Raw genomic sequence first — 26,635 nt, forward strand, 5'->3', positions numbered from 1 at the left:
CTGTTTATCGCCTAGCTTGCCCGGCGTTTGCCAGCAAGAGTGCAAGGATATCCATGGCGGCTTGCATACAGCACACTGGAGCATGGAACTAGCCTGAAGACTCTGTACCGTAAATCAGCATCTCTTGACAGTCCAGTTCTCCTTGTTATCAAGGATATGGACAACCAGGTAAGCAGTGCTCGTTTTGTGGGGATTGGACTGAAAGGGCACCATTAAAAAACAGTGAGGGTTGTGAAGTGACAATCACACTGTGAAGTGACATCATACGATAATGCCAAAATAAGACGTTTGTATTTTCTTCTGTGCTCTCTTCTGCTTAACCTAAACTTACAGGCAGGAAAGTATATGAGAACTAACAGAATTAAAACTCGCAGTTTCATAATAGCAATGAATGCCCCTTTTAGTAGGGTCCATGAAAATATCTTCCCCATGTAAATCAGTGAAGCTGTTACAAATAATGCTTCTGTGGAGGCGTAGTACTCTAGTAGCTCCTGGAGTCCTCATTCCTATTCTCATGTGGCTTTTAAACTTGAAGGATACAAAAGATTTGCAGGAACACTTGCTAATGTGATATACTTCATTAGTTGGTTCTCTTAGTATGAAGCACCAGCACAGTTATTCTTCAGAAAGTATTTTGAAAGTGGTTTTTTTTTTTCCTGTTCAATTTTGCACTGTCCTCAAAAATAGTTTAATCATTTTATTTTGACAGATATTTGGAGCGTACGCTACGCATCCATTCAGATTTAGTGACCATTACTATGGCACAGGTGAAACATTCCTCTACACATTCAGTCCAAATTTCAAGGTAAGTGGTGTGGCCTTTCTCAAATAAGATTTTGGGTTCAATTTCTGAAACGTTTATGAAGAAACAAAAATACAGAGAGTGCATATTTAAGTTCAGAACGCGTGTCAACTGTTGGTGAATGCAGATCATCATTATTCATTGCTTCAGTGCAATTTTTGCTTTAAGCAAAAATCGTTTTAATTATTTAGCATGCCGAGAAGGTAATGTGCAAGGGTGAGGAGAAGGTTTTAAGTTGATTGGAGGTGAAGGAAGCGGAGTAATGAACGAACTGCCAAAGATTAATCTTTGGTGGTGATTGATATCAGAAGTAAGGTACAATTTCACACATGCTTAGGATCACAGTGACGACAAAGCAGAGATAAGAGTGCCACTGAAATATCCCTTAATGTCAATAGCTTGTGAGCTTTTCATTATTGGATATATTGATCCTTTTGTTTTAACAGAAGAGCTATTGATTTGAAGATGCAAGTAAAATTTAAAAAAGGATTAGAAAGATTGTTCATAATTTTAGATTCGTATTATTTTCTATTACCTCTTCTCCTTCCCCCTTCAAGGAAAAAAAAAAAAAAAAGACCACCAAAAATATCCCCCAAGGGGGTATTAGTTCTCACTAGTTTTAGATTACTAGAATCCTCACAATGTATATATGTGTGTGTGTGTATATATATGTATATGCACATATATACATACATGCACATTTTCCCCCCCTCAGGTATTTAAATGGAGTGGCGAGAACACCTACTTCATCAATGGAGACATGAGCTCTCTGGAACTCGGAGGTGGAGGGTGAGCAAGTGTTTGGTTTTGAAATCATGTGGCTGACCTCCCCCCCCCCCCTTTTTTTTTTAATGAGAATGGGGACAATGGTAGTTGCAAGAAAAACTAATCAGTAAAATGGCTGTACTTTTTCAGTAAACTGTTTACAAATGATACCTCAGCAATTTGATTACTGTTACAGACCCATAACAATTTCTATTGCCTAAAGAGAGTAATTAAAGTTGGGCAAGTTTGTTTGGTTTTGGTTTTTTGTTCCTGTTCTTTAAGTGGTAAAAGCAGATATTTTGAGTGGCTACACTGCTTATTGTTTAAGAAGTTTGCAACTGGAAGATAATCTCTAATGGCAGTTTTGCCATCAATTTCTAAGGTTTCCCCTATGGTCTTTATTGACCTGTCATTACTCTGTTACACAGAACAATGATACAGACAGGGCTTAATCCTATTTCAAAGGACAGTGGGCCCAAAATAAAGGGCTAAGTCTATACTACTAAATGAACCTGACCAGAGACTGTACTGCTTGACCTCTGGGCATGGTTTGCATCAGGCTTGCATAATGAATAAACATGCCTCCTCCTAAACAGAAGGGGCCATAGCTATAGCCTAACTGCCAGGGAAGGGTCCCTGACATCCAAGGTCCTTGAGCCATGCCCCAGCAGCGTCTGAGAGACTGCTAGCTGGCAGCAGTCAAATCTGACTTTGCTAAGAACCGAACGGCACGGGCACACGCTCAAGCCTGTGTTGTTTCATTTACTGGTATAAACAAAAGCAAGGAGACAGTCTTGCAAGTTTATTTGCAAATGCTTTGCCTTCATGTTCAGTCTAAGTTGTTCTCAGAATTATCTAAATTTTTCCACATTGCTCTTCTGGTTGTTTCTAAAGCTTCCAGGATTTTTGTTCTGTTTAACAGAATATGCTTGCTCCAAGCGGCTGTGGGAGAGGGGGGAGTTTTTTGTTTGGAAAGTCTAACAAAGAATAGATGCTGATTAATTATACTGTCAGTCTTAGTAATTAGGAAGAGTAGACATGGATGTAGATTTAACTGTTGAATATGAACTTGAAATTTGATATGTATTTCCTTTTTAGTGGCCGGTTTGGCTTATGGTTAGATGCAGATTTGTATCATGGGCGAAGCAACTCCTGCAGCACCTTCAATAATGACATCTTATCTAAGAAAGAAGATTTCATAATACAAGACGTAGAAGTATGGACATTTGAATGAAATACTGACTGCCTTAAGGACTGGATCCATTAGGCACTTAAAAGCTAAAGAGAAGGTGCAGGCTGCCTCACAATGTTACACGCTTCTTTCTCAAATTGTACCAGAGCATGACTACGCAAAAAAAAAAAAAAAACCCAAAACAACAAAAAAATCTGGTTTTGAGAGGCAGTAAGAGACAGAACAATAAGATGTGATGCTTATGAAAACATTCATGGTGTATGAGTTGAGAACTTTTCCTGTAACTGTGAAAAAGATACTGTGGGAAAACTATAACTGTCTAGTACATTCCATGTGTATTTATGTTCAACATATAAATGCTAACCAAAAATAAAAGGTTATGTTACCAAAATCTACAGCATACTGTTTGCCATGGAAAAAAAGTCTGAAGTAGGTGTACACAGCACTTAAGGGAACATGTTTTTAAGATCTTTTTATTTATTGTTATTGTATAGCAGATTTTTTTAAAATATCTTAGCTATGAGTTTTTTCTTTTAATGTTTCAAATCTCAATTTGATAAACAATTGCTATTCAGGTAGGTTTCTTATGCATTGGCATTTATTCTGAATCAATTTATTTGATTTCTGAAGTTAATTTTTATATTTTTATTTTGTAAATGAGATTTGGTTTTCACTTTACCCTAGTTAGAGGGTTTGTTTTCTGGCAGAAACGCTTGAGTGCATAATTCTGGTTTTCTCTGAGATGAGGGAAAGGTAGTTAGTGCTTCGTATTGAGTCTGCTGCCGCGCTCCTGTTAATAGATTATTTTGGCAGTATATGGAGACACTGGGCAAACTACCAGCTGGTATAGACTGTATCAGCTCTGTTGCAGTCAAGAATCGGGACAGCATGCTCTGAGCATCTGTCCTGGTATTATTTGACTGTTTACTAAAGAGATTTCTAAGAGAAGATTGCTTCTCTGTATCACCATCTGATTCAAAATAAACTGCCCACTGTGCTTTTATGAGCACTTTTTTACAAATTGAAGAATAACTGTTTTGTTAAGGAGAAAATATAATCTTGAGATACGGAGCAGAATGTTATTTCCCTAACAGGCCAGGTCATGTTAGTGTAATACCTGTTTTTGTAGTAATTAATATACGATTTCCTTCCTGAAAAAGACTTGAAGCAACAGGCTGGTTTAGGATTTGACAGGTAACTAAATATTTTTCTTTGTTTTTCATAAAATACTTGTCACTTTTCCCCTTCCCCCCTCAACACTAAAAAGATTCCAGGTTATAAAGCTAGGCTGAACTCTAAACCAAGTCAGTGTTAAGAAATTTTCAGTAAATAGGGAAAATGTAAGAGAGCACTGGGAATCTTTACTGTTTTCTAAAGAATTCTGCTTTGCAATTAAGCTATACTTTAAACAGAAGTTTAAACAATCCAAACCCTGCCAAGATGGACTTTCTGGCAACACCAGGATGCTGTTCTATCCTTAAAACCAAAAGTATCTTTGTCTTGGAAAAGGTAGGTTTTAGAAATGGTAATGGGCTTCCATGCATTGAACAGTACAGACTAATTTTGGAATATTAATAATTGAGAAATACTGTTTGATTTAGTTACTGCTCCTCCCTTTCTTAATATATTCAGAAAAGTAAACATGACAAGCGGTTTTCTTTCAAAAACATTAACAAATCTTAATCCTGCACAGAAATTTCACAGTCTAAAAACCAATGCTAAGTCTGTATCACGCTGCACATAAGCTTTTCACACTTGTTCTTCCAGGTGGTCTAATACAGCCATGAATACAGTTCTTATTGGTAATGCTGTAAAATATTTTGGAAGTTGCTAATAGCATAATGCTTTGACGATACCAGGAATATCTACTACTGTTTGCTCTTTTTACTGGTGGCAGACCACTTACTAGTTCAAAAAAAAAAAAACAAAAAAAAAAAACCCACACATCCAACAAGTTCAACATTTTGCATACGTTTCACTATTGTTACCTACAACTTACTCCATTATATTATACTTGTCAGAGGATATCTAGACGCTGTGTTCTATATTCAAAACAGTGTTGTTCAATCAAAATTCTGTGACCCTTGAAACTATGAATATTGAACATATGTAATGCAGTGCTATCACATTATTTTCAATAAAGGAATTTATGCATTCAGAAACTCGTTATAGATGTTTTCTCCTTTATCTAGACTTTAGTACATTTTAAGGATGAAAGGATACGGCTTAAATTACAGATTATGCAGAAAGAAATACCTAAGCTTCCTCAAAAAGAGAATTCCAGCAATATCCTATTCCGGAAAAATGGCTAAGCAGCTTTGTTTGTTTAATAGTATGGCATCTCCTAAATGGTGCTGTATTTGTGTTCACTTAAAGACAAACTGTGCTAAAGGGCTAAGAAATACCAGTTATCTTATTCTAGCTGAACAGTTGATTAGTAGTTCTCATCAAATTGTTATTGTTTGTGTCTATCACCTGTAGAGAATTACATATATTTCTTCGCCTTTTTTGACCAACCTGTTCCTAAAAGTCGGAAGTCTCTGTACATGTTTTCTGTGTGCATCCTTTTTATAGTGCTAAGCTGTTGGGGTATTTTTCTTTTTGTTGAAGCAAGACAAAAGCATACAACTTCAAAAAAAAAAAAAAAAAGGGGGGGGGGAGGCCTCAGTTTTATTCACTTATTATGTACTGAGGTGGAATTAAGAAAAACCAAACTCTCATTACATAGTAAAGAAATGCTAAAAATTTCAGAACAAGTATGCTATCTATGAATGTTACTTGGAATATAATAGTGGTAAGAATTTTTATACAAATGTAAGCTAAGAGGAAAACTACGGTCACTATTATATTTCCTCTCAGAGGGGGAACTACTTTAGAAGAGTATAAAACACATGTACTTTAGTGGTACTCAGATGAAGATTTCTGATTCTGGCTTATTAACAATAAGGCTGGTAAATACTCAGTAAAGCACCAATGTTTTGTTTTAATGATTTAATGCTGGTTTCGGTGCCATTTTTGCACTGGACATGTATGATGCCACCTTTAGAGCAAAGTAGAAGCCAGTTACTGTCAGAGTAATCTTCATATGTAAACTTTAAGATTTCACTTGCCTGTTCATAGCTGAGAAAAGCAGCAGGTTAGCTCATTTCAAAAGGACTGCATTACATTCCACAAGTCCGTAATTGCTGGCAAAGGAGCTTTTTCAGGTAGAACAGTTAACCACATCTTACTTGTACAGAAGACAACTTGTTTGCTCTGAAATATGAATGTATTTTCCAAAAACCTAAGGAGGCTTCTCTCGCTGTCAACTTTGTAACTGGCATCTCTTTAAACACTATGACAACTATTTTATGCCATCTGAGTTGCAGGAAGAACATCAACTAGAACAAAACCACTAAAATGCTGTTACCAGTGATTCTGAAGCTGTGCAGCTAGTTTAATGAAAAGTGCAAGCAATTTAAAAGACAAACTCTTCAGGCAACAGTTTTGGATTACAGAAGGCAGCTACCACTAAGGAATGCCCTCTTCTAACTTTGGAAATAGTTTATTTGAATCGGCTCAGAAAGCAGTCACTCAAAGTATTCACAGTCGGTATTCTGAAAAATTATGAACAGAGTTCATGTATTTTTACTGATGCTTCACTGCTAGAGGTTTGCTTCAAACCTTCAGAAAAAGGAATTAAGGTAATTCAGAAGAAGTGAAATACTTGTGTCAGAAGCAAATTTGCTCTAAGAATACATGCACCTCATCTCCAGCTTGGGCTGTATAAAACTTAAAAAAGTAATTGCTTTCATAATTCATTTGAAACAGTAAGTAACTGGAATTTGCCACCATGCTCTGACCTGCCATGCGCTTCTGCGTGGATATATAGCTCGTAGAAGGGAAGAGCCCATACGGGACGGGGCGGGGGGGAAGCCAACAGTCTTATTGTAAAACACGGTGTTTTGCTTTGTGGTTGCTCACCTTAAAAGGAAACCCTAGTTAACTGCAGAACCGCTCGCAGCTTATGCTGCTGGAGTTAAAGCTGAAGCACAGAGGTCAGGTCACAGGGCTCTAGCTTACAGAACACGCAGCGGCTTCATCCTCCGTGTGACGGCAGCTGCCCGACGCCCCGGCCCGCGGGGAGGGCAACAAGGCGGCGAGCCCGCAGCTCCCGCCCTTGCGCTGCCCGCTGCGCCACGAGCAGCCGCCGGCGCCGCTCCGGCCGGGCCGTGCGCGGGGCGGCTCCGCCCCCGCGGGGACGCCGCGTGCCGCGGCCCTTGGTGCGCGCGCGCGGCCGCCTCCGCTCCGGGGTGGAGGTTGGGGGTGGGGGGGGGGGAGGCGCGGCGCCCGCCAGGAGGCGCGCGCGGGGCCGCTGCCGTTGGGCGGTGACGGCAGGCGGCCGTTGCCGGGCTGGCGGCGCGCGGCGCGGGCGCGGAGGGGGCGATGGCGGGGGAGGAGGCCGCGGCGGCGGCCGTCGCCGCCCCCGCCCCGGAGGCGGACGTCCCGGGGCCCGCGCGGCCCCCCGCTGAGGCGCGCCCGGCCGGGGGAGAAGCCGGCAACGGCGGCGGCGGCGGCTACGACGGCAAGTGCGTGTTCTGCAGGATCGCCCGCCGGGAGGAGCCGGGCACCGCGCTGCTGCCCTGCCAGGTGGGTGAGGGGCGCGGCGGCGCTGGCCTCTCTCCGGTGTGCTGCTGGCCGCGGGGGAGTTGCCGCCGCCCGTGTTGTGCTGGTTCGGCCTGCCCGGGCCGTTAGTCGGGCCGAGGCCGCGGGCGCCGGCGGCGCGGGGGGCGGGCCGCTGCGGCTGCCTGGGGGCGCCCGGCTCACCCGCGGGCAGGGGCTGCTGCGCGGCGGGGCCGCCCGATGAGGGTTTCATACCCAGGCGCTGTTTAAACTTGTTCGTGAAGAAGAAGGATGCGGTTTCAATGAACGAGCGGCGGGTGTTAAGCTGTATGTGTGGAAGCAGGCACAAAACCCTAAACTGCGGCGCTGCGGCCCGGCTGTAGGGCCTGCAGGCGTAGACAATAGCGTCAGGCTGGAACCGAACTAGGCCCTGGTGGCTGCAAAGGCGTAGGCACATCTCGCCTGGTTCCTTGCAATTTTAAGAATGTCCATAAATCTTTGTATGGTCACCTTTATGTTGCTTTCTCTTGATAATAATGAAGTACGAGATAGGGGTTTTTTATTTTTAAGAAGAGGCCAGTTCTGATTCTCATAACGCCTGTGTAAAAGCTTTTATGTGAGTCCTTGTATCTGACCTTGTCAGCACCAAGATGTGCACAGATGGCACAGCTCAGGAAAAACAGAAAAGCATCGAAGGGGTTAAAGTATAAGAATTAAAGATTGAACCTTGAAATCACCAAAGGTCATGTGATATAGGTTCTCTCTCTCAGGCTCTGTCTGCTTTCAACTAATGAAGGACCTCACTTGAAAAGACTGCAGTTCTGGGGTTGTCACGGAATTTTGGAAGTTCTTAATGGAGATAGTAGTGAAACATTCATCAGAAGGAAGGAGATAACTTGTCCTTTTACATGCTTCTGCAATAGCAAGAAATGTTCAAGTAGTCATGTAACAGGGGTTTTTACTGTTAGATGTCGAGGAGTCCTGAATGCAGAAAGTCAATTGAGATACTCCAAGATGATTTACTTTGTAGCTATGAAAAAAAAAAAATAGGTTGCAATTCTGAGATTTTAGCTAGTTATTTTAGATATAATACTAAGTATCGCATTGGATGGGGAAGGACTTTGTTACCTACTGTTTATCAGTATGCTCATCCTGACCAGCTTAATATGTTTGTATTTTCTCCCAGTATGAAGACCTTGTTTGCTTCAGAGATATCAGACCTGGTGCACCCCACCACTATCTGGTGGTACCTGTAGAGCACATGGGAAACTGCAAGACACTTAAGAAAGAACACGTACCTGTAGGTAAGGCTATAAGTACCTGTTAATATGCATTTAACCTGGAGGAAAATAATTTTGTAGTCTTACTCTGTGTTGCTGCAGTGTTTTGTCAAGTAAATCACAACTTTGAACACTATTTAGTTGTGCATGAAAACATTCAATATGAATGGTATGAGTGAGTATAGGCCGAGACTTCCCCTTGCTAGGAACTTCCGTGGCATGTTTATGTTATTCTAGAAGAAATTATTTAATTCTGGGGTGAAATTGTAGGGGATTCATTGTATTAGTACATGTAATCTCTTCTGTTTCCATGGAGCAGAGAAGCTTTTTCGATTTATTTATTTGGACTACTACATCATTTTTCTAAAGTATACTTATACCACTTCATCAGTTTTTTGTACATATATATGCAATCTTAAATTATATATTAAAATTCTATAAAATATATGTATACTATTTTTCATAAAGTGTTACATTATCTTTCAGGAAAGAAGAAAAATGAAAGAGAGAAATGGTGTTCTAGTAAACCTAATTTTTTTTTTAAAAAGATAGACTTCAGGAGTACTGAAATCATGACGTATTGTCGATGAGCTTTTCTTTCTTATTTTAACGTTATCCTGGGATTATATATTTCACAAGAAACGTTTTGTTTAGCTGATGTGTTGAGTATCAGAAAAAAATTGCAGCTGTAAATGCATGAACAGGTTCTACCTTAGGGAAGATTACAGGTGATGCAAGAAAAGAGTTATAGTTGTGTCTTGTATAGTTGTGTGTTGCACCTTCTTGAATCACTGTGTTTCTATTCTAAAAGTAGGGCAGTTTTCTCTAGAAACAGCTTTTGTGTGTATTTGGCTCCAAAACAATTCATTTACACTTTTGCCTTGAAGTTTTTGTCTTAGCATTGCTTCTTTCTTTACTGATACAATAGTGAAAAGTGTGTACTTACTAGTAGGACTGAAGGGTTTTTTTATTACTTTAGTTTAAACTGATGTGCCATCTCTAAAACATTTGAATGTAGAAGTCCTTATTTTTGTGGGCTAACTTTAAAAAGGCTTAAAGAAAAACATCAGGCTGCACAGTACCTGGAGATCAAAATCATATAACTGTGTAGAGATAGTAAACACTGTAATATGTGTAAATTCTGTCATTCTGACCAACTGATGTTTGCAGTTTTTCTGTAAGGCGATACCATGGCTTCAGCCAAAGTTATTAGAATAATACCACACTTAGAAGCTTCATGATTGTCAAAATCAGTGACATTGGTGTTTTTCATGTCGCTTGTAGCACGCTGTCTGGCAATCTTTGTTTGATTATGATTAGCTACAGTATTTGTATTTTATTGTAAAATGCATGAGTTTGTATTCTCATTGTAAGCAGTTCATTGAAGTTAATATTTGAATATTTTGTTTCTGAAGAGTACCTTTTTCAAATTACTTGACCTAAAGACCTATGGTGCATAAAATATTAAATACTAAGTGAATTTTTTTTTTTTGTATTTAACAGTGAAGAAAATGATGGAAGTGGGAAAATCTGTCCTCCAACGAAATAATTTTAGTGACTTGAATGATGTAAGGTATGTAAAGGAAGCCATCTGTGGATATGGAATATGATCTTTCTTCTATGTATACTGAATATATTCTTGACTTTCCAAAATGGTATTTTAGAGATACTGGCAACACCTGCAGTATGATTTATTGAAGAAAGGGGGATTAGAGTCACTTATTGCATGACTTCTCAAGCAAAATGTGCTGGCATTGGATATAAACTTTTTTTTCTGATGAATTTTTACTGCAAATTTCCTTGCAACTCTGAGATTCTTTCTTGCCCACGTGTTGAGGAAAGGATGGTATTTCAAACAAAATATCTAAAAGCCTGCTCTTTAATTATATGCTGAAAGTGTGCTCCAAAGTTATAGACAGCAGAAGAGATGTAAACTTTGTCCTGTTTGAGCAGGGCATTGCGTTGTATTTCAGAGACATATCTGCATTGGTTTGATTGCAGTGCTGCTCCCTATAGTTTAAGCCAGTGTATTTAGTAACTAAACTATTTCTAAACTCATTTGCAAAGTGAAGTGAATTGAAGCATAATTTAAATATAGTATAGGAAGATGGGCCATCCTAGTTAAAATAGGTAGAAGCTACTTTTATCTAAGTAACGGTTGACTTTCTAGTGAAAACTAGGTATGATACATTTAAGGTATATTGTACTTTTTTAAAAAGTCCTTTTTTTAAATTATATTTTCAGTACTGAGATGTGAAGGAAGAGATTAGTGGACTTTAGGAAGATGTCTTGAGGGTATGATTAAAGTAAAGAACATACTTTTGTTTATGCCCTTATGTAAAATGTAAATGAGTAAAATGTAATCAAGCTGACATACCAGGCTAAAAGCTAAGCACTTAACTCAGTTGATCATGGTAAATAACTTATGATGTTCAGCAGCTTCTTTCTGAACTAATATAAATATTTTAACTTGTTCGTTTTCCTTTTCTGAAGAATGGGTTTTCACTGGCCTCCATTCTGCTCAATATCCCACTTGCATCTTCATGTCTTGGCTCCAGCCAGTCAGCTAGGATTCTTATCCAGACTGATTTACAGAATCAATTCCTACTGGTTTATCACGGTAAGTTTAATGCAGATAAGTCGGTAACTTTTCAGTTGCAAGCTGAAAACGTGGTATCTTTCTAAGAGTTCAGCTATGTGCAAAAATTCTTGGCGCAATTATTTTGGTCATTGCTATAATTAATTTGTATATTTTTGCACTAACTATTTGAGAAAACATAATGGTAAAATTTAATTGTACTGTTTACGCTTATTAAAGAAAATAGAGTGACAATAACATTAACAGCGAACAGTTCTGTAACTTTGAATCTAATGTGTAGCTTATGTTAACGTGCTGGACTTCTGAGTACACTTTATAAGTATTTGATATTTAATGTGAAAAAGGTTATATTGGAACATAATGGGATAGGTATTGTGTACACCTTGATTAATCCAACTTAGATGAAAAACATGGCCACATAATGGCTGCTTACATCAATTCACGTGAAGCTTTTCTCATCTTACTGTGTTTAGACTGCAGCAAGCCTCTGCTTTACAAAAGCATTTTGTTAGCACTGGTATCTGTCAGTAGAGATTAGAAGTGAGACTGAACTGGCACAAACTGACTAAATTACTATTTAAAAAGTTTCCTCTCCTTTGAGGATCCATACTTGCTCTCACTGCTTAGCTGAAAAAGCAAAGAACCTATCCTCGCGATGCAGCTACAGCACCCTGGTGTCATTGGACAGCCCCAAAACAAATATGCTGAAAGAGAGGTCTGTTTCATCTCAAGAAGAATCTAGAGCCTCTTAGTTCAAAAAAAAAAAAAAAAAGGGGGGGGGGGCAAGCTTCTTGGTGGCACCTTGTTGGAGGTCTCACCTAGGTCTGAACAAGCAGATGTGTCTACATTGTACAGCATCACACAGAGATATTTGGCCCTTAGATAAGTATAGCTGTGTAGTTAAACTGTTTTGGGTTATTCAGGGATATCTATACCAAGTTTGGGTATACAATATAGAAGTACTTCAAGAGATATTTTACAAAACCTTTTTAACAAGTTGGAAAATGTTCTTGGATTTTTTTGTTATTTTTAATGACTTGAATGTGGTATTTGTTTAAGAATGCAAAGCAAGGTTCAGCTAATAGCTTTTCAATACCTTTATTTTTTTATCTAGCTTTATTTCCAAATAAACTGCAAGAGCTACTTACCTCTATTAAATTGTTCCTACTTTGAAGTAGCTGATTGTGTATCTGCTGTGTGTATTAAAAAATACTAGATTTAAGGTTCTCACCTTTTAACTTGGTTCCTTTGGAGATCTTAGTAAAACCTCAAGCACTAGTTCAAGTGTAAAGATTAATTCAATGAGACTTGACAAAAAAGGTTGACAGTAATTTAAACTGATTTATTTCAGAAATGCCCAAGTTAGCGCCCATATGCTGGATTTAGCCTGCCAGAACAATGCCTTCTTTCTACCCTGAGCCTTTGTGAGGTCTCTCTTGGCTGGTACTGTCCTATGTACAAAATATAACTGTCCCAGTTACATTTCTCATCATATGGCTATTTATGCATCCACCATGTATGTGTGGGCATGGTCACGTAACCAAAGAATGGATGTCTATCTAATGACATGATCCACATATATGAATACGCTCCCTCTCTCACGAATCTGAATTGGTTATGTGACTTGTGTGAGAAGAGGCCACAATTCCAGAGGTTCTGGAACGTCTCCTGAAGAGCTCCTCCAGTTCTCATAACTCAGTTGGTCTGACCACTGCTGTCTTCCAAGGTTAAAATCGTGCTGCTTGATTTACTATTTTTTTGCTCAAACATACTCCAGCTTTCAGTTTCTTTTTCCTTTTCAGATCAGCTAATAGGAGTTTGATAGAAATGGTGAAAAAGAGTCTGCCATTTAAGACAGTCATTTTATTTTACTTCTGTTGTACACTTCATCTGTGTAAAATGAAAAGTATATGCTTTGTGCATCCCTGTCACTGGTGTTTTTTAAACCAGAATTTTCAGTAAACTCATTCTTGTGTAGTTAATGCATTGCTTGCTTTTTTCATAGGCTGAACAGCTGATTGAACGACTGCAAACTGAAAATGCTGCCAGTTGAAAGCACATCCAGCTCTGTGTCAAAAAAGAATTTGATTGTCTTTGAGCTCTGATTTAAGGTTGCACAGTTTGATGTTACTAATAATATACCAGGATGAAAAAGCTTTAATTCCTTATGAAGAAATACATACAGAATTTGTAACTGTCATCCTAATTCTTGCAGTCTGTATACTTAAGAAGTCCATGTACTTCTCTGACAGTGAGGCAATGTATTTTAATGATAATTTTTTATTTATATATTTGTAGTATACATACATGTATATATACACACATGCATATATATATATATACACACACACACACACACACTTGCAGACTACTTTTCCTAGTAAAATGCAGAGTGCGGCAGCAGAATGTATTTGTAACTAAGAAAACAACAGTTACTACTAACAGCATGTATGTGATACCAAAGGGAATGTTTCATGTGGAATCTGGACTTTTATTTTAAAAATATATTGTTCTGGGATTGCAAGTAACGTTTAAAACTTTAAAGTTTCCATCTGTACTCTGTTAGTTATGCCTAGTTATTAGTAAGTACATTGCTAAAGTGCACTACTAATTTTTCTGGTGCTAAACCACTTTAATATATTAGCTGTCTTATTTGCATGACAGTGATGTAGTAAATGTTAATACAATATGTGCCCGAGATGTGTTGATGCTATATGATATAGAATATAATTTAAATGTATGTATAATTGTTTGTATGTTGGACTTAAAAGACTGTTTCCCTCTTATGTGCACAATATTTTAAATTAGCTACTGTATGTTTACAAAGAATGTGAAGAGTTCAGAGGAATTGATTTAATGTACTGGTCTTCTGCATGACAATAGAAGAGAAAATCAAATTTTGAGATTATGCTCTTAATGTTCTTACTGGAAGTTGCTTGGAGTGTACTCATGTCTTGGCTAAATTTGATTTCTAAATGAAGTCACAAGAGAAATGGGTCTTTAGTGCAGTGACTATGTGGCAGGCTTGCATAATAGCAATCTGATTTGAACTCTGCCCCAAACTGGAACTTGTACGAATTGTGTTCTGAATTGTTTAAGGAACCTGCTAACACTTGCTTTTACTGTATGATTCTAACTAGTAATGTTAATGCTCTGTTTTTTCAACACCATATTAAGGCAGACTGTTTGCAAAGCAGAAATTCCAGAAAACACAGGGTGGATTTTATTCGTTCACAGAGTGTATCTCTTGGTGCCTAACTAATAAAGTGTCCTTGGCTGATACTTTTAGATGCAGATAAGGTGATGATGGTCTGCTGTACCTGCAAACTTCCCTGAAGATAATCTTCTCAGTGTTTTCCACTGATCCAGCACCTGTTGCCTTAGTGGTACAATGTATTGTAACATTCATACAGTAAATTGTACATAATATTTCAGAAAGTTCACATCATTCTAAACAGCAACATTTTATACCCAGAAGTTTACAGCTCTCTTTTCCATAAGACCTTGTTCCTAATGGTTCTGGTATTCTTATTAGCGGACACTCACATGTAATTTGCAGTACTTTGTGGTTTTGATTTGTAACTTTTAACTAGGAAGAGTGTGAATTAAATCCACTGAACTTTGACTAATTCTGTGCAATAGATTAGGAGGTATGAATTAGCTCCTACATTTATGAAGTATTTGAACATAAGATCTTTCAAGAGTTAATACTATGTATGTGTGTTCTGATTTGTAGTTAATGTATGTAACTGTACGTAACTGTGATATGTAGTATTTAAGGTACCATAATGAACTGTTGTCAGAAAGGATTAATAAAGAGCAAATACGAATCTTGGAATCTTACAATAGTTGTCAAATGTAAATAGAAGGAAACATAAAGGTCAATTTTTAGATGTTTTAGCTTTATTTTGCACTTCCACTGAAGTGCAAAAACAAGCTAATTTTGGTATGTTGATGCCATTAAAATAATAATAGCATGGGAGGTGCTGGGTATTAAGTGTAGGGTCCAGCAGTAGCTTAGTATGATTTTACTGAGGGTGAGAAGGAGTTACGCACATTCCTTGTTTTCTGTGTGCGTTGGGCTCCTCTGGCTAAAATCAATTACATTTCAACTCCTTTTAGCTCTGAAGGACTGCTGCATATAAACAAAGGTGAGGTATAGCTCTGCCTTGTATACTATTACTTTCATAAATTTGTTACATTTGAGACAGGTCCACTAATGACTGTAAAGGTAAGATCAGGACATAATCTAGCTTCCACAATTTTTGTTGATGAACAAGGTGAAAAGCATTCAACTTGTCTCTTACACTAGCAGACAGTCCTCAAACCAGCTCAAATAGGAAAGCGTAATTATAAATGGAGCCACGTTAATTACTGAGACGAACAGTAGTACTCGACATCTCATTAGTGCTTTCCAGCGAAGCACTGCATTCCATTTCCCTTCTGTATTGACAAGTGTTCTTCCTGACCCACCCTAAAGTCTTTTTTTTTTTTTTTTCCAGTTAGACCAAGGAATATTTTCTGAAAGTTCTGTTCTAAAACTTTGGGGTATGTTTGAGAATTGTTGGCTACCCTTTGGAAAAGGCAGTCAGCAGAATCCATTAATGATGTCTGCCCTCTATTACAGCAGCCTTATAATACGATTTTAAAACTTCCAACATCTTTTCTGGAGCATTCCAGTGGACAAAGGTAGTTAAAAGACTTTTTCTTGGAGAGTAAACTTACTGCCTCTCAGCAGTTTTTATTCTTGGATGCGTGTAAGAGCCTGAGAAGCAGAGAAAAGTTGCTTAGCCACTACCCATGGGTCTGTTGTTCTTTGATCCCGTATTAGCAGTCCTGAGAAAAGCAGCTTTTTTGACTACATGTTCAAGGTTTATTTGTACTCTTTTGCCCAATTGTTTTACATAAAGTACCAACCTAATGCAAGTCCAGAGAATACTGCTTTTATGGTGAGGTACCGCTTGCCCCTTTTTGAAAGAATGAAAAAGATAACACGTGAAATGCTGTTAAATGTTTAAAAAAAAGAAAAAAAAAAGCACCTTCAGGCATTTAACTAAGAATAGCATTTTCAGTGTGATTAAGTTGGTAACAGATCTTCAGGCTATTCAGAAGTCTACTTAAGCATGAGTAACAAATGACAGCAAAAAATGGGAGCACAAACTGATGAAAATCGTATTTGAAATTTGTCATAGTAGGAAACAGTAAAACCCTGCATAAAAAAAATCACTTGCTTCATGTCAAACTGATGTGCAATATTTATTGAAGTGCTGAAAGCATTTTCAGTGTTTCACAAGACAAAATTCAGATAATTCCCGTACAATTCATAGTCTAAAACTGATGTAGAATAGACAAGCTTCAACTGAAAGAAGAGGAACGACTACTGACGGAGCTGATAAGCTTCCTATAAATTTAGGAGAGATTTGAAGAGCTGAAAGTGTCTTGATGTGGCAATAACACCTTTTAGAAGGTCAAAGTTTACTTACTACTACAAATAATCTGTAGTACTAACACAAACTCAGGTCTTAACACTTCTCATGACAATGATGTATTAGATTAGCTGTTCCATTTACTTTAATAGTGGACCACTGCATAAAGCTTTAAAAACTGATTTATCTCCAGTTGCCAATGTCTTTTCTACATTGCAGATGACAAAGCAGAATTTTCCCTAGCTTGCAAGCTAGGAGCTAAGTCCAGTCTTGTCCACTAGATATGATGTATACCTGACTGTACAGGCTTTGGGAGTAATTTTTATTTTTGAGTGTCCCAGTGGACAGATTGATCAATTGCACTTATCCTTTAGACTTCTTTTGGAATAACAGCTACTGCTGAAAGCAGCAGATTTGTCAACCTGTAAATTGACCCAATTTGGCAACTTTCTGGTATTTATGATAGTTGTATGGATATGCATGACAGAAAGATAGCATTTACTCTTTACAGAATCCTCAGCTATAGCTGGCGATAGGAAATTTGGCCCTGTGATGATTTTTTAAAAAATCTATCCCTAAATAAATCATCCTTCTGGTAATAATTCTTGGACTTACCCAAAATATGATAGGCAAGCTTTTAACAGTGGCTTACAAAGTTGGTATGACCATTTCATTAGGACTTACTCTGCTTTTCTGTGTTTTGATACTAATCAGAGGTATGTTTACAGCTCTTGCACATGGACCCCAGTTATTTTTACAGCTATTGTAGAGGCACCCAGCAGTAGCTGGAGCAAGTGCAGCAGGGACTCTATAAGTACCTAACATCATTGACTATGCCCATGGCAGTTTAAGCCCAGATTCCCGTGGTTTAACTCTCTGAGCCAGTTTTAAATAAGAACTTGTAGGTCTGCAGGAGCTGCACTTGCATCTTAGTTGAGGCAGTGTGCAGCCTGAGCCTCCTATGTGCTTTCTGAGAATAAAGTATTATTTTTCCTGAGGCTGTTGTCCTGTTAGTGATACGTGAACTACCTGATACTACTTCCTGCAAGTTATGAACTAGTGTTACAGCAGAATCACCTGGATCTATAATTAAGATAAAATTAAACGAACCACATCTTGTAACTTTATCGTAACAATCTTGAGATTGATTTTAAAATCTTTATACAAAGTGTGCCCAGGCTTTATCTAGTGGGAACTGAAATCCGCTGGGGCGTACTCATGTCGTTTTGGCAAGAAATAGATTTTTTTGAAAAACACAGCATTTTAAATGTGTTAAACGCAGTCTCTGGTGTAGCACGTATCTCCCAGTTTCCAACATGGTAAAATTATGTGATGATAAAACCCATCCTTTGTTTCCCTTTCCATGCTATATCTGGCTTCTCTGTCCCTCAGATATGCTTGCTTTGGCACCTTCTTTTCTCCTCTATTTCCTCTTCTTCTGATTACCTTTTCACTAGGAAAAGGAGACAAAGGGATAATATAAACTATATTTTTATTTGTTCAATCAAAAAAAAAGCGTTTAGATGCAAGTCTCTGATGAAAACATGAACAATTTTTTTTAGGCTTTTTGCAAAAAAAAAGTCTTTTATATAATTACTATTCAATAATTTAATCACATTTACCATGTTTGTAATTTATATTAAGTCTCCACATCCTTTTGAGGCAATAGAATACTCTTATTTTAAAAACCCATTAAGTAATATAGTTAACACCACAGAATAGCTTTCATTTAAGCCGGTAAAAAATAGAATTTGCTATTCCCAATGGATACAGATTTCTTGGTGGGAACTATTGTAAACACAGCTCCTGAATATTTCTAATGGCATTATTACAATTGTTGCATATAACCAGTCCTTTTTTTTTTTTTTTTTAAGTTGACAACGTTTCCCCTGAAGAATCAGGAAATTTTTAAATAGCAGCTCATTTTTTTCTCCTGGTTTGGAGAACTTAAAACTGTGCACTGGAAGCACAACTCTGCCTGACCAAGTGAGACTTGTGACTTCAGTGCTATACTTTTATTTATGCATTTGGCATCCAGGCTCTCTACTCTCCTGTTGTAAACAACATTGCTACATTGTGTTGAAAGAAGTGAAAGATGTTTTTTTTTTTTTCTTTTCACCAACATACAGTGCTCCAGTATACAGTTTCTGTTCTATTTCACATCTCTTTGTTGTGGCACCTTACTTTCTAAGAAGAAATATAGTCAAATTCCCGCAAAAGGCTGCAAGGCTTTCTCAACTTCTATGGGTTGAGGTAGTGTTAGAAGCATAGAACAGGTAAAAAACGGTGCAAGATACAAAAAGGAAAAAGAACAAGAGACACCGTAAAGCTTTGGAGAAGATATGATGATAAGAATAGACTATTAAATACCAGGACTAGTGCAGTTCTACAGAATACATGAAAGATGCAGCTAATTTGGGAACCATGAAATATCCTTGCTGTATATTCTGTAGATCCTTAAGCAAGCGATATTTCTGTAAACTTGGGAATTTTCATAGACTTCCTGAAAGTCAGCATAACTTCCATTTATTTAACTTCACCATGTGAAAATAATTACACTTTTGCTATAGATCAAGCTCTTTTTTGAAGAAGTATATGAATTCCTACAGAAGTATTTATTTAAATTCTGTGTTTTACCATTAAAATCCTCCACACAGTGAGAATTTCACAGCCTGCAAGAATCAGTGTTGTACGGTAGCAAATCACTAATTTAAACTTCCGGCTACCTAAAGTAATAAGCCAGCAGAGATATTTAAAGACCATATGCAATGGATGATAAAAATGAAAGGACAATCCATTGACAGAGTGATAGATTAGTTGACTATTTGTGATTTCTGTCCACAATATCTACCATTTTTATGAAAATATCTTTCATCCTTCTTACCAATTTTCTCTTCTGCTCATGTTCCATTAATTAGCAGAGTTGAAATTCTGTAATGAAAACCTCTTTCAAGATGGTATCATGATATGCTCTTTCCAAATGGAAACATGCAGCAGAATTTATCAGATGACAAAGCCTTATTCTAGTAAAGTGATGATCACATCATCATCTTTTCCTTGCCAAAGCATTTCACCTTCAAAATGAACCAGACCGTGTTTTCTGGCTCTCAGCAAGATCCCCACTACTTTATTGGAAATAGTCACGTATGTTTCAAACAGCTGCCGGAATGTCACACTCACATGTCCATCTTCTCCCTTCTCTCCAGTGCTTCTTATGATCAAGCACAGCTCTTCTACTTCCTTCCCCACATGTGAGTGGGCATCTTTCCCTCTCTGCTCTGTTTTAGACCCTTCAGGGGGTCTCCCATAGGCAGGATCTCCTCTGTGGGTATGCACAGGTTTAGATGCAAGCCTCTCATCGTTGCTGAATGGATTCTTTCTCTGATACTCAATCTGATCCTCTGCCCAGGTCTGCCAACTTTTCCTCAGGTCACCCACTGCACTGGTAGTTTTAACACTCTGCCCTTTATCTTCCTCCATTTCTTAAAAATGTTTTATGGCACTCAAACAGGAAGCAAATCAATGATTGTAAGTATGGTAGTTGTGTGCACTGTCAGCTCTGAAGGAGGGAAAAAAAAAAAAAGAAAGATCAGCCTTTATACAAGAAAAAACTTCTAATAATTTCTGTAAGTTTTTCCTGAGTGAGAGGCTAGGCTACTGAAAGAGACATTAAATAGCTGAACATTTTGTTAAGCCCGCTCACAGTTCTGCAGCAGTCAAGAAAGTAAAAGGGATTCAGCTAAACTTCTGAAGTCATTTAAGTAATATATGTCACTAAGTTAAACTTGCAAGCTTCCAAGGCATATAATTCCCCCCAGTTCTCAGACACAGACCTACAATACAAGCCATGTAGCCTTTGTACATAAATGTAGTGTGATATTTACTTACTTTTCATGCAATGACGCCTTTTAAAGAACTTTATCCTTCTATTTTGCAGCCCAGTACACTTCTCAGATAATCTCATCCAGTGTTGGTTGACCTGTTCAGTACAGGCTAAATGACAAGCGAGAGCAAACCACTCCTCAAGAGCCAGAGCACCAATCCACAGAGAGGGGTGGGCATCTTTTCTCCTGCCTGTGCACTTATTAAAGGTGGACAAAACAAAGCTATGCTCACAAGGTTCCCACAGATTATGGTAGTTATTATATACCAAAAGCATTACCTTTGAGCGGCAACAGCAATATGCAGGAGAAACATAAGAATTTTGCTCATCGAACTTTGAAAAAAGAATTCCAGTTAATTACTGTGGTTCCATCTACAGCATCGTGTTTAGTAAAGAGCACAAAACCAGAACAGATAGTTCTCCCTTAAAAGGCTGTGCTGCACAGCAACGTCTGCCTAGTAAAACCTACACTGCAGGCATTGCAGACAAAGAAGTTTGCATGGGAGAGATGAAAATGTCAATGTCATTCAGGTAAACAGGTTACCCTCTATCTATAAAACAAAATGTACACAGAATATGGACTGTAGTTGCAGAATGTAATTATTTGGAGGAATTAGGGAGAGACTGTTATGTACATATAGAGATTTGATTGTGTTATGACCACATCTTTTCTAGATCATATATACTTCAGCTGTTAAAACTGTACAAACTAGATTTTCCATATAACGCATTACTAACACTGATATTTTTCATACGGATATCTGTAGATAAAATAGAGCATTACTGCAGGCTTTTCTATGGGAGAGGGGAGGAGACAGAAATACGGATAACTGAATTACATATTGTACATTTCTAGATTTTAAGTTATTTTGTTTAAAAATAAGGTTTCACTAGTGTTATGGTCCATATATAAATTTTAATGCTGCTACATATGAACTCCATTAACACAGAGCAGTCACAGAGTTCCCAAAATCCCCCAGCTTAACGTGCAAGTCACAGTCAAAAAAAGCTTTTGTTGTGTTTAGCTCTAAAATAGTGCACAGGGTGGGCAGAAGACAGCGACACAATGGCTGTGAAAGAGAACTGAGAAAGATAAACAACAGCACGCATTAAATAATGGCTTTTCATTCACAGTCTTTCAGTACTTTTAAACTGAAACTCATGATCATCACATGATCCTGTTATATTTGTCGTGAGAGAAGGGTGGTTAATTCTAGATTCCTGGATAAATTCCAATTAGAGTAATTATATTTGGCGCACTCAAAATTCCCCTGAAGGCTAAAAAGGATAGATTGTTCTTCCTTTCCCTCCCTAAAACAGTTATGTAATGTCGTTGACTTCAGGTGACTACCAAATTCCACTCTAAAAAAACTGCTACAGTGTTACTGAAAATAATCAAACAATGTTTGTAAAGTTTATATATATATATACAGAGTTTGAAAAGCACTTTCGTTTTATGTCAGGATCAAATATACTGTAACTCTGACTTATCAATATACATGCATTTTTAAACATGCTGAGCAACGCGCTCCTTATAGAGACTCAGGTAACAGATCTTGCACAGGTCCTCAATTTGAAAGCATGAAAACAAACAGTATTCACCTTTTGAGAAGAGATAGCAACCCAGTATGCAGATAAAGTAAGAGAATGTCAGCCCCAAAGAGATTCTGCTTAAACAAGTACCAATAACTAGTCAGAAGTTTCTAGAATGGAAGCTGTACAGCTAGGACATTTAAAGCAAGACAGACTGCAAAAATAAAAGCAGTCATCTTCCACTAAATCTCTTTTTGAAATTCCAAGATTTGGTAAACCATCCTAGACTAGCTGCATTTGTCAGCAGTTTAACAATGTGTTTATTACTAGGTTTCAGCATTACACTGCTGAGATGAAGAAGATCAATCCACATCTTTTCTCTCTCTCCAAGGACTACCTAGGACAGTCACATTTAGGTGTTAGGTTCAAATTTAGATTGTTTTCTTATCAATCACCAGGGCTAAAGCTTCACAGCAAACTTCAATTTTGAATACTACAGGCAAAGATCAGAAAACTAGAGAAGCTCTAGTATGAGATTATGGAGACAGATAATGAACGTGGCCTCTTACAGGTCATGAGCAAAATCTTAACCTTCTAGAAAAAAAGCTATCCTAAATCAGCACAGAAACTGAAAAAATGTGAGTTAAGTGCTGAGCTGGCCTGGTTCTAATAAAAGGCTTACTGAAATCTGGATAAGCTGAACCTTTCAGATCAACATAGCAGGGGGATCAGTGAGTAGAGGATTTTAGTTATCAAGCCTAGTTTTTAATAAAATAAAACACAACAAAAACTAATCTGCAATACAAAAAACGTTATTTTCCTTTCTGTTGGATAGTCACATCTCTATCCTGTGACTTTCCTGAGAATCTTTCTCTTCTCTATTTGCTTTTGCACCCGTGTCACAGCTATCAACCTCCCTCCCATGGAAAAATGAATGTGACTCCTTTGGTGTCTATTAATTGTTAATGTTATCCAACTATCTGCTCTATTGATGCCAACAAGGGAATGTTATTGCTGCACAACCAGAACGGCATGTCAAAAACCAAGAAGATACTTCTAGGCCATTACCAGTCACTAGAATTATTTGATAACATTTGTATTTAGAGCTATGCGAAAGTATGATACTGAACAAGGAATTTAGAAGGTCTTTTCTGCTAAAAAGGCTTGATAGGCATATTTACACCAACAGAAACACTCCCAGAAAAAGGCCATGAGAGCCAGAAAGCCCAGAGGAAAATGCCCCAACATAAGCGTGAGGTGCGAGACAGCTGCGTCCTCCAAGGATGTGAAAGTGGGGCAGAAGCAGAAGCCACCTCCTCTCCCTGACAGCACAGAGCCCTGCTTTGCTCACATAGAGATCACCCCTCAGGCCCCTGTGGGCTCTGAGAGCCCCTTCCTTCTTCTGCCAGGAAAGAAACTGATAGGCAAACCCCACTGGGACCAGCCTTCCCAGCCCCAGGAGCCAGCGTTACTGCCACTACAGCCGCCTCCTGCTGCCAGAGCCAGGGGAGGTGTGAGGGCAGAGGGAAGGGAGACGGGCCGCTCGCCCACAGAGGCTGGCAGTGACTGCAGCATGTCCCAGGCCACCACCGCAGCTGCGCCTGGGGACAGCCCCGCGTTGGTATCTCCCACCAGCAGCTTGCCCAGCACATTTCCCATGCAGTCCTGTCACCGTGGCCTGCTCCATGGCAGCGCTCGACTCCAAACCTCCCCGCTGTAGGTAACTGACATTTCCTCCTCCCAGCACACTTCACACACGAACAAACAGCCTGGCAGCACAACGTGGTGCGCGGGGCAAGATTTCACACCTAGTCTTCCCGCCTGGTTCCTCTGAAGCAGGCAGAGGGGCTGCAGGCCAGGAAAAGAGGGGGCAGCTGGGTGAATGGGCTTTACTAGCATTAGGGTTAAAGAGATGGCTCTGGATATGCATGCTCGCTCCGGTTTAGACTCTGGGCTGAAAGGAAAAGCTTTGTTGCTGTTTCTCCTTGCCCAGCCCCTGAGGCAGGGCCTCTCTCCTGAAGCTCGCCCTCCGCCGGCAGCCACTTTCACAGGACGCACAACCTCCTCCTTCTGGCGCTTAGGCGCCTTACCAGGGCACGGAAGGGAAAAAAAATAGAGAGAGAGCGAGAGAAAGAGAGGGACAAAAAATTCCCTCCAGAGCTCTCTCACAGGGCTGGCAGCACCCTGCTCCCGCAGGGCGGCAGCGAGCGGCGAGCCCAGCCGCCCGCTCAGCGCTCCCACCCGCTCCCGCTCCCTCCGCCGCCGCCCGCCTCGGCGCTGGGCCCGCCCCGCCGCGACCGTGGCGCCCCGCGCCCGCCCGGCGGCGCATGCGGCGCGGGGAGGCGGCGGGGTGGCCGGACATGGCGGTGGCGGCCGCGGCCCTGCGGCGGTACCTGCTGCTGCTGGCGCAGGAGCACCTCGAGTTCCGCCTGCCGGTGAGGGCCGCGGCCGCGCGGCTGGGGTGCGCGGCCCGGCCGTTGGCCCGCGGCCGTTGGCCGCGGCGGCGGCGGCGGCGGCGGCGGCGGGGGGGCGGGCGGCCGTTGGCCAGCGGCCGTTGGTGGCGGGGTTGGGGGGGAGGCGGCCGTTGGCCCGCGGCCGCTGAGGCGGGGCGCCGGCGAGGTGCCGGCCCTGCGCAGCCTCTCCCCGCATAGCGCGGCGGGATGTTGCAGGGAGAGGGGCTGCTCACCCGGCAGCTCTGCCCCCCCCGGAGAGGGCTACGGCGTCCCGCCGCCCTCTTGGCGCTCGGCTCCGGCCCGGCCCGGCCCGGCCCGGCGGCCTGGCTTTGCCTCCGGGCTTTGGCGCTCGCCGTTAGCGTGGCAAGCCCTGCGGCGGCCGCGATACAGAGCGCCCCAGCTTCGGCGAAATAAGCGTGCAGCAGCCAGCAGGGCGGCCCCGGGTGTGTGTGTGTGCGGAGGGCAGGGGCTTTTCTGTTTTTGTCGTTACTTCCTACCCTTCTTGTAGTAGCGGAATGACTTCTTAGGGCTGATTTTTTTTTTCTTATTGCCCTTTCAGTGTCCTTTTTGTTTTTTCTTTCGTTTTCTTTCGTTTTCTTTCTTTCTCCCTTTTTCACCCTGTGCAAAGGAAACTGTCGTTGGTGACTCTAGATGATAAGTAGAAAATTGGAAGAAAAAAATGGCGTATGGAAATGTGTCTAAGGTCCTAGTTTTTCCAATTTTTCTAGATGAAAATTGGAGGAACAGAGAGGATATGATCTCTTTGATGTCCTAACCTCTATGGCATAGGCAAGAAGGGAGGTCTCCAAGGCCTAGGCCAAGGTTATCATCACATCCGTCCTCTTCTGCATCAGCACCAATGACACAGAGGACTGCTTTATTTTGACTTTAATTTCGAGCATTTATTTCTATGTGATCAGGAGCGTTCACGCCATATTGACTGAAATGGGATCAGAATGATCCCGTTATATGTGACGTTTGGGAGCAAACAGATGTGCAAATGTGCGTTGCGGTATTTTATTGTTATGACTCTGTGGTATATATAGTTTAGCATATACTCAATTTTCATGTTTATATGTAAGAAAAAAAGTTCTGTTTGTGAACTTAATTTGTGACTTCTTTTTCATGATGACTTAGGCTACACACTGTAGTATGTTTAGATCTGTGTTGCATGTTCTTTCGGGTACCATCTTGAAGAGCTAGTAATATGATATCCAGCATAATATGTTGTTGCTTAAAATAGTACTGTTATGCAGGATTTTTTTATTAGAATCGGTAGGTAATCAGTGCATCTGTTGTAAAATATATGATGAGTATTGCATCACCTTGTTTATTTTCCTTCTTAGGAGTGTTTCCTGTGCATTATTGTTTATTAAATGCTTTGTGGGCCTGGAACATGGATTTATTTATTGCTATTTATTTATTATCAACCCAATATTTCTTTAGGCGGGTCATGAGAGCGAGAAAAAAAAAGATGTATGAAGCATACAAAGTTTTATTTTTTCCCCCAAGCTTGTAGTTACTCTTAATTGCTCAAGGATGTAGCTCCATTTCCTTTTTTCTCTGTGCCTGTGTCTGTTCAACCATGTGTTTGCCTATGTGAGGAGCTGCATTAGGAAACTGACTTGTTTGAAAATAAACTCACTGAAAAAACCAAGCACAAAATTTTCAGTCAGATTTTCGCCTAATCGGCATCTCTCTCATGGGAGACAGAGGACTACTTTTCTTCTGGTGGTGGTGCTGGATCACAATAGCTGAAGGTGTTCATTGAAAGCTATGTTTGTTTTTGAGTGTCTGCAGAATACATCTTTGCTTCATATTAGCCTATGAGAAGTCAAGCTTGATACTCATGGATTTCTCTCTCTCTCTCTCTCTCTCTTTTTTTTTTTTTTTTTTTTTAGATCAGCTATTGAAAGATTATGTAACTCATTGTTATCCCAGCACAGGTCATCTGTTAATGGACAGGTGCTTGTCAAGTATGTTCTTAAGAACCTCTTCAGTGCTTCACTGCCTTTACTGTTGGAAACTCCTCCTAACGTCTAATCCACAAATTTGTTATGATCTGGATCCCATTGCTTTTGTCTTCTCCACAGCAAACAA

At 39.8% G+C, this 26,635-nt stretch overlaps 3 protein-coding genes across 32 annotated transcripts in view; all 3 read left to right on the plus strand.

Annotated features, from left to right (window-relative positions):
- Positions 1 to 4,921, plus strand: part of NCOA7 (nuclear receptor coactivator 7) — a 102,824-nt gene extending 97,903 nt beyond the window's left edge. For all 27 annotated transcript variants that reach the window (XM_009682870.2, XM_009682874.2, XM_068938191.1 and 24 more), the window contains 4 exons: positions 16 to 168; positions 710 to 805; positions 1,518 to 1,591; positions 2,666 to 4,921. In XM_009682870.2, the coding sequence (XP_009681165.2) occupies positions 16 to 168; positions 710 to 805; positions 1,518 to 1,591; positions 2,666 to 2,801 (459 nt within the window). In that variant the 3' untranslated portion in view covers positions 2,802 to 4,921. The remainder of the gene's footprint in view (positions 1 to 15; positions 169 to 709; positions 806 to 1,517; positions 1,592 to 2,665) is intronic.
- Positions 4,922 to 7,184: 2,263 nt separating this feature from the next.
- HINT3 (histidine triad nucleotide binding protein 3) lies at positions 7,185 to 15,070 on the plus strand. The gene is made up of 5 exons (XM_068936489.1): positions 7,185 to 7,388; positions 8,548 to 8,665; positions 10,145 to 10,214; positions 11,135 to 11,261; positions 13,246 to 15,070. Exons 1-5 carry the CDS (start codon positions 7,185 to 7,187, stop codon positions 13,291 to 13,293), a joined length of 567 nt encoding a protein of 188 aa, XP_068792590.1. The 3' UTR covers positions 13,294 to 15,070.
- A 9,317-nt stretch (positions 15,071 to 24,387) lies between these two features.
- The window catches only part of TRMT11 (tRNA methyltransferase 11 homolog), a 32,282-nt gene continuing 30,034 nt past the window's right edge, over positions 24,388 to 26,635 (plus strand). The window contains exon 1 of one of the 4 annotated variants that reach the window (XM_068938214.1): positions 24,388 to 24,517. In XM_068938214.1, the coding sequence (XP_068794315.1) occupies positions 24,410 to 24,517 (108 nt within the window). In that variant the 5' untranslated portion in view covers positions 24,388 to 24,409. Of the gene's footprint in view, positions 24,518 to 24,721; positions 24,979 to 26,635 lie in introns of those variants that run through there. The other 3 variants (XR_011140192.1, XM_068938216.1, XM_068938215.1) reach the window with 3 other exon arrangements.

The sequence above is a fragment of the Struthio camelus genome, chromosome 3 (genome assembly GCF_040807025.1).
Source record: "Struthio camelus isolate bStrCam1 chromosome 3, bStrCam1.hap1, whole genome shotgun sequence".
In the NCBI taxonomy this organism is placed as follows: domain Eukaryota; kingdom Metazoa; phylum Chordata; class Aves; order Struthioniformes; family Struthionidae; genus Struthio; species Struthio camelus.

What these genes read in the sequence shown, in the direction of transcription:
- HINT3 (XM_068936489.1), top strand. Translation starts at nt 7,185, where the DNA reads ATGGCGGGGGAGGAGGCCGCGGCGGCGGCCGTCGCCGCCCCCGCCCCG. An exon ending in CCGCGCTGCTGCCCTGCCAG is followed by an intron (nt 7,389 to 8,547) that starts GTGGGTGAGGGG and finishes ATTTTCTCCCAG; the next exon opens with TATGAAGACCTTGTTTGCTT. An exon ending in ATTCCTACTGGTTTATCACG is followed by an intron (nt 11,262 to 13,245) that starts GTAAGTTTAATG and finishes CTTTTTTCATAG; the next exon opens with GCTGAACAGCTGATTGAACG.